The sequence below is a fragment of the Protopterus annectens genome, chromosome 2.part0, assembly GCF_019279795.1.
Source record: "Protopterus annectens isolate FY-2018-M chromosome 2.part0, PAN1.0, whole genome shotgun sequence".
NCBI lineage: Eukaryota > Metazoa > Chordata > Ceratodontiformes > Protopteridae > Protopterus > Protopterus annectens.
The window spans coordinates 1,212,537,053-1,212,551,473 of NC_056728.1; the positions used below are offsets into that span (position 1 = coordinate 1,212,537,053).

At 35.2% G+C, this 14,421-nt stretch overlaps 1 protein-coding gene across 2 annotated transcripts in view; it reads right to left on the reverse strand.

Moving 5' to 3' along the window:
• The window catches only part of YIPF7 (Yip1 domain family member 7), a 355,884-nt gene that overhangs the window by 166,339 nt on the left and 175,124 nt on the right, over nucleotides 1–14,421 (reverse strand). For both annotated transcript variants that reach the window (XM_044061395.1, XM_044061396.1), the window contains exon 4: nucleotides 1,064–1,209. In XM_044061395.1, coding sequence (XP_043917330.1) covers nucleotides 1,064–1,209 — 146 coding nt within the window. The remainder of the gene's footprint in view (nucleotides 1–1,063; nucleotides 1,210–14,421) is intronic.

Below are 14,421 nucleotides of genomic sequence, written 5' to 3' on the forward strand. Positions count from 1 at the left end.
TTCTGGTTTTTAGAGCGCAGCACGTTTGTGCGGCGCTGTGCTACGCTTAAACATCGGAGATTGAGGAAAAAAATCAAATTAATTTATTTTTATTTTGCAATGGAAAAAACTGCCAATGGCCATATATATGGCCATTGGCATGCTTCCTCAACTGGATGCATCCTTTATTTGGAGCTGTCATGGCTCTGTTTTGCTATTTGCAGAACGGTACTCAGTTGCCAACCGAGTACATTTCTGCAAGTAACACTACTCTTACTCGGACAGGTTAGTGTTTCCTGGATCGCAAATGTACCTCATTTGCATAGCTTTCAGCAGCAAATGAGGTAATTTGCATAAACTAACCCTGTCCGTGCAAGAGTCATTTTAGGAGCTCTCTTGCGCGCCCCTGCTGGCTGTTCCTGGATCGCTCGGCAGACATGTTGGCTGCATGGAGTCTTAATCTACTCTTAGACTCCGTGCAAGCCTTTGTGAATCCGGCACCATGCCTACACTTAGTCTAATCTTTACGAGTGAAAATACAGCACAAAATGTGGTAGGGAAGTTCCTGAATGCAGATCATGTACACTTGGCGTTCATGACTCCAGCCCTAGTAGTCTATTATAATTGTTCTGATAATCTTATATCTATAAGTGGGACTTTTTTATTTTTAAAGATAATCTCATAGCTATACTTCCTATGACTCCCTTCAAATTGTTTACATTCTCATTTAAACTCATGATCTGGAAAATGAAATTAGTTGATGAATCATTTAGTAAATCAATCATTAACGAAATCAGTCAATCAAATATTTTGATAAAAGTGAAATTTTAGGTTATAGTCAAAGCTTTTCAAGTAAAATCAGACACAGTTATTCTTTGAAGGCAAGTTTGCCGAAATGTCAGAGTGAGAATAAACTTTCATTTGTGCTGTCACTTGCTGTGTGGTTTTGAATTTTGGTGTTTCCATTGTGGTATACTACTAAAATCAGACACATCTCTCTGAAAAAAACATTACTATTTAAAAATCATTCTTTAAAACCTTCCTGCAGTTGACAATGTCATGTATCAGTGACTATAGTTCATACCAGTAGGAGTGTCGCTCCAAGGGCCAAGCAGAAAATCATGGGGCCTGTGAGGTCACTTTCATTCATGATGCTGCCATCTGCTGGTTTCATTGGATTTAAAACCGTTAGTGTCTTTTGCCAGATATGACTGAAGTTAATACCCAGCTCTGTAACAGAAAAGGACAAGTTCTGAAATGATCAGCAAAATACTACATCCCAAAAAGAATCAGTTATTTGTATAAGACAGGAAATTACATGTATGTGGGTTACTGTTATTTAGTGATCGTATATCCTGTCAGTGCTTATACCACAGTGCCATACATGAGCGAATGGGGATTGTAACAGCATTTAATGGGATAGTGTGCATCACAGTCAGACCCTGTTGGCATACACATGTACATGCACAGGCTCTGTAGTTTTATCTTAGTCAAGTCCCACTACAGATTACACATATGTGAATGAAGAAGATGTCTGGAAAAGTATTATATCTAATAGCTTTCCAGCCTAGGTCAGAAAGGTAACAACAACCACAGAAGAAATGACAGTGCGCATAAATATTAATTATGATCTCAGATAATGGTGACATGATCCACCTAGCATGTTCACAGTTTACTGAAAAGAGATACAAATTCAACTTTTCCAACAAATGTCCCCTTCCCTAATCCTGATAATGATGGCCTTATATGGTGCCCTTCTATTCTCAAAGTCTGCCATGTTTTTTGATCCTGCTGCTTCATCAGAAAGGCTTACCAGCCAGCAACCATCCACAAGTTACCATCCTCTTGGCTTGAGATTGCCCTTACTGGGACTAAATCAGTCATTTTTTAAATCTGTGTAAATCCTGTTTCATAAAAACAAAGTGCATGAACTGAGATTCTTATAGTCATTGAAAACATTTTTTTTATGTACTGAGGACAAGGCCTCTCATAGTCCAATTCAGACAGTTCCACTATGTATATGTCATTCTTATTATGCCAAAGCCAATGCTGGAGCTCATCTGACAGCAGAGGATTTGCTCCCAGTTATGCACTGACACACACATTTGGCCATCCAACAAAACAGTAACTCCTACTCACTTGTTCTTACATATAGTTACAGTTTTAAAACTGGTACTTGTTTAGATAACATGGATTCTCCCATATTACTTGAAAACATTTCTGATATTCCACTCCCCTATGTTAGTCTCTAATTTTATACCCTCTCTGATGAAAACAGTGTCAGTTTTATTGCCATGCTCTCATCTGCTTCAAATCGATGTTCTTCTGCTAATGAGGACACAAGGGTTGCATACTTTATTCTCTCGAGGGGTAATATTTCTTCTAGACAACATTCTAACAGCCTACTACTTTCTGATCTTGACATCACCTGTTTTGACCATCTGAAAGTCCCTCTCTTCCTTGGATATTTTTACTACTACTACTTCAGTACTCACTGGGTATCTTTTTCTTCCAGACACATTTTATACTTCTTTTATTGGATTTAACCTTATGTGCTTTAGGCTGTACCTTTTTTTTGTGCTTTCTTTTATATCAGCCTGTTGCATAAGTCTGTGTCCATATCAAAGAATAAAAACATGTCCTTCATGACTTCGTCGGCACATTAGAATGGATTGTCCTCATCACAGTCTCATGTGTTATCCCACACTAGTCACCATATTTTCATTTAAGTTAACTCCTTTTACTATAACTATTTGTGCCCTATCATTTAACAAGTGCTTTATGATCTTTCCAAAAAAGACTCACTCCAATGTATCTTAAATTTGTCCACCATCGTTCTTCATAAGGCTTAACTAGTCTGTCTTCACTTTCCATTTCTGGTCTAATGTCCTGAATTACTAAGTTAAAGACCTCCATTAGATTTACAACAATACCACACTAAAAGCGATTAATCTACAAGGCAGGAAAACAACTTGTCTTCAAAATTCACTCCTTTATTACACTACATTGGCCCTTAATCTTTTACTAAATTAATACTATACACAGTGGCAGCATTCTTGATTGAATAATCCTCCATACTTTATCACTGTCTACTGTTCCATTAGTTAACCAATGAATCAAGAATCTAAATGTTTTACTTTGCTTGTTAACCAAGTAAGTGGGCTGGTAATGGGACTCTTTTTAGCCTTGACCTAAGCTTGAAGTAGCAATTACAAATTACACATAAACTTAAGCATCTTTATACACACACTAATCTACAGATACATGGCAAACATAATATTTTTTCGAGAGAACACTGACAACAAATTGAACTCTTCAGCACCTTGTGGCCAATACAGTCAATTATTAGGGCAAGCAGTCCAATTATGGACTATCTCTATAGCACTGCCATTTTTGGAGAAAGAACTTAATAACCCACAAATTTTGGAATTATGTTCAGCTATGTTGTATTAATTTCCAGTGTATGTTGTGGGTCCAACAAGCAGATTTTTCCTTGCTGAAGTTCTTCTCATCCACTACAATGCCAAAGGATGACTACTTCAAAGGCAGCGTCCCTTGGTCTGCAGCTCTTAAGGGGTGAAAGTGCAAGGTATATTTCAATTAATGAGCCAGTATAAAAGACAGTATTCCAAGTGCAGCAGTTTAAATGCAGAACGGAAAAAATCAACATGGTGGCACTTAGTAGTAGCTAATTATTCCTATTTCTACTGGGATAGACAGTAATGGTGCTCAGTGTTTGACACAGGGATAAAATTACATAATTTATTCAGGGTAGACTGGAGCAATTTTGTGTTTTAAGAAGAGTTAAGTGGTACTATTGGTAGTGTATATTTCAATTTATGAATTGGGAAATATAATCATAAAACCTTTCTTACCCCAATGTACGAAATATGGTGAGAAGGTAACCTACTTATAATTCCTTTGATACTTTGTCAACAACAGTTTGTGCAGAAAAGATAGAATGGTGGTACAACACGACAACCGAAGCCGACTGGATAAAAAAACTTTATTGTAGTACATTCAAGTAAGCTCTTTCGCGTTATTACTAATGCTAGAAGCATTAGTAATAATGTGAAAGCACTTACTTGGATGTTACTACAATAAAGGTTTTTTATCCAGTCAGCTTCGATTGTCATGTTGTACCACCATTCTATCTTTTCGGATTTTATGCTGCTTGTTTGGGAGATACTTTACCCTTCGTGTTTCTCTTTTTGCGACAGTTTCTCTGTGAACTGTAAATGTAAAGTAGGACCCAGCCATACACAGAGTCAATTAAAATTCTGAATTTATGTAACAGAATTATTACATTGCTTAAACATCCAGTGGTCAGTGAATATAAGTCATAGGGAAGAATAATACCAGCGAACTGAATAGAAGGATAGGCAAGTGGAAAGAAATGGAAGCTACTGAATCATTTTCTAAAGACATCTACTTCAAAAAAGTTTAAACGGGATCCTGGTGGCTTTCAAACAGGTGGGGAAGCAAGTAGAAACATGGATTGTGGAGGTATTTACAGATGAGACAGGCAAAGTAGAATTTCACATTCCATATACAATGAGAAATAATGGTGTACAATGTTGATGTTGATGACAATATATTCACAAGAATGCAAACAATGAGAATAGAGGAAAAACTACCAAAGTTAATTGTGGAGAAGCAAGTAAAATTGTAAAGGAAAGATCATCAACAGGTCACCGGATGGCTCTTATTACTTTTATCAGGTGACCACAGCTAAAGTGTGATGAATGGATGGAACTGGTCTTGATAAAGATTTCAAAAGCATTTGACAATATAGGGTGGACATTTCCTTTTAAGATTTTGGAAGAGATGGATGTAAAGTGTAGGAGGATGAAGACTGTGAAGGCAGCTTGTAAGAGTCTGTGGATTAGGGTACTGCTTAATGATGGTATGTCAGGATGGATAGCTTTGAAAAGAGCAAGAAGATGAGGCTGCTCCTTTCACCAATTTTATATTTACTTAGGAAAAAAATACATGTATAGGAGGTGCAGAGGGCCTTACAGAAAAGGGAAGCCATGCAAAAATAGTATTCATTTCTTCATACATGGTTATATGCACTTCCTGAAGGATATACAGGGACATTTCCCAGTGGTGTTAAAGATATTTGAGGAGTACTAGGATATCACAGTTTCAGTAACACCCCAAGAAGTCAGTAGTGTCCTGAGCTACTGTCATTCACCAGTACCTTAATCCACAGGTCTGCCTTGGTTGATTAGTGAGATGAGAAGTATTTAAGTTTGAAGGTATATTTGTGGTGCAAGGGAAAAGAAAGGGGAACTGCAAAAGTTAAAATAAAGGACTATAAAGTTATTGGATTTACTGAAGTAAGTGTTGTAACTTTAATGTCAGGACTGAAGTAGTCAAGGCAATGATTTTCCTACATGTCATTTATATTTAAGGCCTCAGGGGTAGGTTTTGAAAATCAAATTTGTAAGGCAGAGAAAAAAGGAAGGATTATGAAATGTAAGCTAAGGATGATTAAGAAAATGGGGGTGTATCCAGATTTTGTAAGATATATGGCAGCAATAAACATGCCATATCATCTGACAGGATATACAATTGAGAAATTAAAATGAGTGCAGTTGAAAACAAGAGAACATAGATGATAAGGTGGATGTATGTAGAGATAGAAATGAGCACGGAAAGGTACAAAGAGAGGAGTGAGCTGTGCATGAAATAAGGGAATGCTGCCTACTATTAAGGGTGCATGGTATGCAAGGCAAAAAGTGATTGCAGTAAAAAATATTTTGAGAGTGGAAAAGGCAGATGTAGTACATTTTGAAGGTAGCAAGGATGTTTTAAAGAGTTTGAGAAACTGTAGAAATATTTGGGGTTGGGAAGGAAGACTGCTTGCTTTATGGAAGAATGGTTAGGTTCCTACAAGACAGATAGGCAGAGATGAGGTGCAGAAAAGAACATACAAAAAGGTTGCCAGGATGTCAGGAAAATGGAAGAATGGACCAAGAGTAAAAAAGGTAGACTAGGGTGTATATATCAAGTAATAGGAAAGAAAGAAGGCTATGGGAAGTTTGCACCTGACTTAGGAGAAGGAAGACTCATGATGGGGAGATAATATGTTTTAGGGTGCAGCATGGAGATTAGTGAGAAGAGAGGAGTATGCAGTGCTAGTGAGAGGTGCATATTGAATATTTCTTTATAGATGGTATTGTATGGAACATTGGCCCAAAAGAAAAAGTTAGGGTGGTGGCCCGATGATAAATGCTGGAGGTGTGGACAGAAGGGAGAAGAATTACACATACAGTAGATCTGTAAGATAGCTCAAAAAATATAAACAGGGATGCAGCAGTTGTGGCAAGAGACATTGAAGAAGAAAGTAGACTTCTCATGGGGTTTCTGCCTCTGGAGTGAAAAGGAAGAGTGATGAATGGAAGAAAGGAGGAAGAACACAGGAGCTGGTGGCAAAAACAGGAGTTAAGAGCATTGGCAAAAAAGACAAAACATGATGAGGGGGAATGTATGAGAAGTAAGACAGTTTAGGACATAGATGCAAAAACTTGGATGGGAATCTGATAGGTTGAGGCACTTGGAGGAGATCACGTTGAGATGGCAGCTGAAAAAAATGAAGAATTATCCAGAATAGGAAAGGAGGGCACCAAGAAAAGGGTGGAAAGAGGTAGTCATGCAGCACACTAGAAATCAAAATATGGGAGGGTCTGATGGAGGTGTAGGCTCTGACACAGGAGATTTCTGAAGTTTCCCTTATGCCAAGGAGATAACAATAGCACGCTGTGTGATACTGAAGTGTGTTGTAAACTGATTTGTTTATTGTTTTGGACTGTGATCAGGTAAAATGTATGTTTACTATTTGAAAAAAAAAAATAATAGAAAATGTCTGGAGTTCAGAGAACTCAGTTAGTTTCTGGTGTGTACCAAATACCAAGAACAAGGTTCCATTGCTGATCATTTTAGCTTATTGCTCTGTAGCCATTTACAAGTCTCTCTTAGTTCCATTTTATACCAGCTAAATTAATTTGACAACTTTTAGAACGATTAAGTCATGAACGAACTACATCATTTGTAGCACAGAAAAATCAAGTACAATATCAATTACTTCTAAAAAGAATAGAATGGGGCCCAGAATGGATCACTGGGTTATCCCAGACTTGAGATAACCTATGTAAGATTACAGGCATGGGAGGCTGGCATAATGGTTAAATTGTTTACTTTTCAAATACAAGCTGCAGAGTTTGATCCTCACATAGGGTAATCGGCTAGGCTTAAAATAAACCCACAAGAGCAGTTAGCTTATATTAATCTATGAACTATAGTGCCTGAAAAAAATGACTGCAATGTTCAGGTACCAACACAGCTTTGTATCAGAGTCAAAACAGTTTTCTTGGATCTTGCCACTAGCTAGTAGTGATCAACTGATCTATGGGCTTTTTTCAAAGCAAGAATTTTTCCATTTAGTACACTCTTTTCCATATTACAATACATGGTGTCAGCAATGGTATATACACACATAAGGCTATTACACCCTTTCTTAAAATTATTCTGAGATCTTTTAGCAAATTATAGTTCCTGATATGATCCAGAAGCGGAAGTTACACTATTTTCTGTGCTGACTCCTAAATAATTGGAGTAGTGGCTTGATTTCAGAAACTGTAGTTTTCAAAGAAAGAAAAGTGATCTAGACATGTTTTCTTGGACACAAGGGAAATGGCATGGCAGATGTTTTTAGGAAATGGATGGTTTGAATAGGTATACTGCTATCAAAGCACTACGCAGATCTAAGAGTATTCAGCAGGCCCATTGTGAAGTCCAGCTGTTACATTTTTCAGGTTTAAGTTTCTAAAATTAGCATTTATTTTTTTTTTTCTTCCATAATAAATTTTTATTGATATATATTTTCCAAATACAATAAAATCACACACATAATTCACTACTATTACTATCAAAACTATATACAATATCTACACGAAATGCTTCCATATAAAAATCGTCATTATTCCAAAAAAGAAAACACCAGGGAAGAAAAAACAAAGCCAAAACATTTGTAGAAGTACTTTGCGTCCATACATATCATACATGGTTCCAAAACATTATTTCCTCCACATATACATCCAAACTTTAATATATTCCTAATGACAGTATTATGCTAATATAATATTAAAAACATTTTCCCATATTTTCGGGTTATTAATATTTTTGTTACTTTGCTTCAGGAGTAATTTGTGTGCTAATATATGCTTTATAGCCACAAGCTTAAAATTATCCCATGATGTCTTTTCTGGTTCTAACCAATTTGTAGCTATATACAACTTCATCAGCAAAAAAATATTCATACATATTATAGTTTGTGATCTAGACAGCTCTCTTGGAGGAATATGTAGAATCATAAATTCCCATGATAACGTTGAACTTTGATAACCTATCTTTTGTAGTTGTGTTCTAAGAGAGTTCCAAAGTTTATATATACACTTGCAGCTCCAGAACATATGAAGAAGATCCGCTGTTTGATTTGTGCAATATGGACAAGTTGGAGAATTCCTAGGATTGAATTTATGTAACCTAAGACGTGTATAATAAGCATTATTCCAAATCATCAACTGCGTATACATCAACTTTTGGAAAGAGACCGATTTTATTGTTAAATCAATTGCTTTTAATACCTGATTATCTGCTACTGTCATTTTGTTTACCCAATACCCTGACAACAGAATTTTATCCTGGAATTTTAAATCTTTAATTAATTTATTTGTTCTTGTTATAAATTTGACCTCCTGTTGGAGAGCCTGCCACAATTCAGAGCATTTATCCACAATTCTGGCTACAGGTTTAAAGTTTTCAAAATGACTCAGAGCAGGTTCCCTGATTTGTCTCATTATAACCATATAACTCTTAGGAAGGTTCAATTCCTGTCTAACTTGCGAAGCCGATAAATTAGATTTATTAAAAACATCAATCAGAGTCAAATTAACTATTAATGGGAATTTACTAAGATCAATCAACTGATTATTTAGTTTAAAATTGGGATTCCTATGGAAAGGTTGAAAAACCATCATATATTGCAACAAGTCTACTGATTGGAATAAATTTTGCAAAGATAACACATATGCTTTTAAGTGGTCCATAATCCCATACTTTATCAAACTATTTTTACCCAAAAAGGGTAAAGCTTTAGGATTTACATTCCGATCTAGAATATGCTTGTAATTCAAGACCACCCAAGTTGGTATCCACTTTGTACTAGTTACATCGTAATTAGCAATTCTTAAACTCCTGTTGGCGTTCACAATTAAATAGTATACTTCAAAATTCGGTAACTCAAGTCCTCCTCTAATCTTCGGGGTCATTAATTTCTCATACAATATTCTAGTTTTCTTTGGCTCCCAAATAAATTTAGCTAGATCTGTAGGAATTTGTTTAAAAACTGTCTTTGAAATTGATACTTGAGCAGACCTAAAGATATACAACATTCGTGGTAATATATTCATTTTCACTATTGATACTTTTGCCAATACCGGTAGTCGTAAATTCCTCCATCTGCCACAATCAGCTACTATTTGTTCCCATACTCGTTTAATATTATTACTATAAAAATCCTTATTATCCGTAGAGAAGCTAATACCCAAATATTTGATATTTTCTTTACATGATATCTTTCCCACAGGGACATTAATGAAAAAGGTTTAGGGGTTCTTAACGGGAAAATATTAGTTTTCTCCAAATTAATTTTGTAATTAGAGACTTCTGAAAATTTGTTTATAACATTTAATATCTTTTCACTATCAGAAATTGGGGTTGTGCAATAAATAATAAGATCATCAGCAAATGCCGACATTAATAATTTATTCCTATAAAGTATTGGTGCATTATGATACAAATTTTGCTTAATATATAAAAATAGAGGTTTTAAATAAAGGTTAAACAATAAGGGGGACAAAGGGCAACCCTGCCGTGTACCATTTTTAATCTGTATTCTTTTAGAATAACTCCTATTAATATATAACGTAGTATACGGATTACTATATAATATTTGTAGTATCTGAATAAATTCCTGGGGCATATTGAAATAAGGTAACACATCAAACAAAAAGTTTATATCCACTCTATCAAATGCTTTCTGAGCATCTATTATAAGGGCATAAATATTAGAGTTGTTTTGTTTAGCATACATCATCATATTATGTAGTGTAAGTGTGTTATCACTAGTTTGTCTAGTTGCCATAAATCCAGCCTGTTCCTTAGAAATTAAATGTATCATAATCTTTTTTTAACCTACATGCTATAATTTCATATCCACATTTATTAATGCTATTGGCCTGTAATTGTCCGGGCTTTGGGGGTCTGAATTAGCTTTATGTATAAAGATTGTTTTTGACGCATTAAGGTGAGGATCACTAATTTTATTTCTGATTATGTAGTTAAATACATGAGACAATATTTTACCAAAACTATCAGCAAACTCTTTATAAAATTCAACTGTCAAACCATCAGGACCTGGTGACTTATGTACTTTCATATGTTGAATTACATATACTATTTCTTCTGGAGATATAGGTTTAATCAGATCACCTTGCAGACTCTCTTCTAATTTTGGAAAGTTAATTTTTTGCAAGAATCTTTTATTCTGTTTATGTATAGACCTATCAATTTGACCCTCATATACCTTGGTATAGATTTTTTCAAAAATATCAATAATATCCTCAGTTTTAGAATACACTGTGTCATTACATTGTATTTCCGAAATATGTACAGTTGTTTTCGATTGATTTATAATCCCTGCCAATGCTTTTGACGGTATTTGAACATTATTGGCATATTTCACTAAGCACCTATGCTCCTGAAGTGTTAATCTACTATTATGCAGCAAGAAGAGATCCCTTTGACATTTCAACATTTCCTTCTCTGTTTGAGCATTAAAATTCTGAATCAGTTCTTTATCAAGTAGCTTCACTTTTGTTTCTAATTTTTGAATATCATTGTTTTGCATTTTCTTATAATATGAGGCTTTTTGGAAAAGAAATCCTCTAATTTGAGATTTAGCTGCTGCCCATTCAATATCAGGAGTATGTTCCTGAAGCTTCGTCCTATCTGTTAAACCTTTCAGATATTTTACAATTCCATCTATTATATCCTTTTTATTTAACAGATTTGGATTAAGTGACCAATTGTAACCTTTATGCATTCTTGTATCTTTTAACTCTTTAGAAAAACTTAACAAAATTTTTGAGTGATCTGATAGATAACGAGTATGTATAACCACTACTGGTTCCAAATTCATTAATGCTTTGGATATCAAGAAACAATCTATTCTAGACCACATTTTGTGGCATGGTGAATAGAAGGTATACTTGTTTGCATTATTAATATTATGTGCATAACGAAAGGGGTCATATAATTGAAAATCTTCCTTGAAGTCATTTAATGCTATCCCGGCCTGCTTATTAAATGCTCTTTGTGGACAAGACCTATCCAACTTTGGATCTTGATAAGTATTCCAGTCCCCACCCACAATAAAATAATACCCATCATACTGTGTTAAGATTGGATATAATGATGTTATGAAACTTTGTTGGTCATTACATGGTGCATATATATTTAAAAGTAAAAGAGGTTTATCAAACGCATTATCCGATAAAATAACATAACACCATCGCCCATTTTGATCCACTTTAGAGTCTAAAATCTTGTCTTTGTATTGAGTTTTAATAATTATGGCTACTCCAGCACTGTTTGTCTTACCTTCTGATGCCACTACCGCTCTGATCCAGTTCTTTTTCCTAATATCATCCCACTGATCATTTAACAAGTGTGTTTCTTGTAAAAATGCAAACAGTGCTTTGTCCTGTAGCAATATGTGTAGCAACAGCTTCCTCTTCTTCAAGTTCTGGAGCCCTTTAACGTTCCATGAGTCTAATTCCCACATTGACAGGTCTAATTATCCAATAATAGTATAAGAGGGAAATTGTCCAATGGATATGTACTAACTGCATACTAAACATAATCTGGAAGCATTTCCTACATCCCGTCCCAAACCAGTGCTTACCCACTTTACCCCTGGACCAGGACTTATATAGGTCTTGTATGTGAGAAAACATGAACATGGTGAAAAACACAAACATATTTAAAAGCTTTATGTAATAAAACTTAAAACATTTCCTAAACTTACAACCTATATATTCTAACTTAGCTACTACAAAGTCTAAACTAAACATTCCCTAACAAACACTGCTATTGCTCTACAGCTTTTGTTCCAACTATTAATTAAGCAAATCTCCATTGTAAGGTATTATTACCATTTAAAGAAAAATTTTAATATATTGACTAGCTACCCCAAATACCTCTTTTGTTACAATCATTATTTATATACCACTTTTATTGAGAGAGAGAAAGAAAGAAAAAAAAAAAACGTAAATGCATCCCACATTATAATTCTGTACCATAGACAGTGCCTGCAACTACCAATTATCAAAGTTTTGCAGTTGCATGCTTTAGTTCCCAACTATAGTAACATTAGTTGTCTGATTAACACCATCCAATAGCCACTATTTACCTATTTATATTCATGTATACAGTGCTAAACCTCGCACCCACTGCATATAGTGTAAAAATATTGTTTGGTTCTAAACTATAAGCATAAGGAAAAAGAAACAGGAAAAACAGATGTTATTATGTGCTTCACGTACACATTCTAATGTTATTTACTTGTTAAAAAAAGCATTAACACATTATGTCAGTTCTTTTCAGCTTCTCAAGCCAGGAAACCGTCAATAATACTCGCGACGGGGGACCGCTTTCACAGCCGGACCACAGGAAGTGTTACATCGAAATCCACACTCTCGGCTGCATTCAAGGGATTTCCTGTTTACCACTCGACCAAAATAGTTCGTAGAGGTCATAAAAGTTCGGAAAACGGCCAGCAGACCCTCGGATTATCGCAAACAGTTTTATTGCTTTTACAGAGGCCTAAACGACTTAAGCAGGGAACAAAGGATTACCTAAGCCTCGAAGTATAGTACATACTGGATCTGACCTCAGGAGCATGCCAGTCTCAACGGAAGTTTCTTTCAGCCCTCTGATGCAGGTAAAACTTTAAAAACCTTCAGAAACACTCTCTTTGCCTCGTTTTTAGTAGAAACAGAGTATTTAATCCCATCCACCATAAATGTAAGCACATTAGGGTATTTCATCTGGAATTTAATTTGCTTGTCAATCAGAAATTTACAGTATGCAGATAAAGACTGCCTAGCTTGCCTTATTTGTAGTGGTAAATCCTGAGCCAGAGATATTTTATTATTTTTCCACATAACAAAGCCACCATTCTTTTTTACAGTAAATAGTATTTTGCTAACATCTTGAAAGTTCAATATCTTAGCATATACAGGTCTAGGCATATTAGAAGCTTGTACCTCTCTCAGTGCTCTGTGTGCCCTTTCGATAACAATTTGTTTCACTCCATCAGCATCATTTAACAAAATTTCAAGTATTTGTGTTATAGTTGGTATTAGCTCTGCATACTGAATGTTTTCAGGGATCCCTCTAATAATAATGTTGCTTCTCCTAGACCTCGCTTCTAAATCAGTAAGTTTGCTTTGCATGGCTTGTAAATCCACATCATATACCTTTGTTTTCTTCTCCAGCAAGTCTATTTTGTCCTCCGTTTCCGAAATTCTAGCCTCTGTTTTGTCCATTCTCTGAAGCAGCTGATTACATGAAACTCCAAAAGTTTGTATTTGAGTAGTCAAATCCTTTAAAGCTTCTTGTATAGGTAACAAAGCATGTTTGATATCGTCCATGTTCAGTGGCTGATCAGTTTTAGATCTAGTCTCTGGCTTCTGTTGTTCCTGTTGTCTAGTAATTCTTTGTTTTTTCGCACTCCCATCCTTTACTGGTGACTGTAATTCCGACAGCTTTGTTTTGGTAGTAGTTGTTTCCATGCTTTTTCCTTCTTGTGACATTTTCCTTTCCCCAAGCAGACAGGTAAAATGAAGAATGCACACAGTCCTTTGTTTATTTCTCTCTTCAGAGCTAGCTAATCACTTGGAATCCTGATGGATAAATACTTTTTTTTCCACTTTTTTCCCTGATTATAGATTAATTAAGTGTAGATGCATCTTTTTTGTCTTTAATTTGATGTTCAAACCTCTTGGTATCGACTCAGGTTACAGATTTTTCTCAGGTTTATTGAAGAGCTGCAGGTCAGCAGTGTTTACAGAATGGCAGCCATCTTTGAATCCTAAAATTAGCATTTATTTTTAATATTTAACACTGGGATTTTTCATATTTAATTACATTGTTTACTGCCTTATTTGTTTTAGTATCTTATCCATGTCATTGTATAATTATGATTACTGACAAAGTGAGATTCATAATTGAAGTTACTTAAACTTATGGTTTTAACTGTTAACTGACTGATACAGTGAGGATTAATTCTGGATGAAAATACTCATCTCCCTG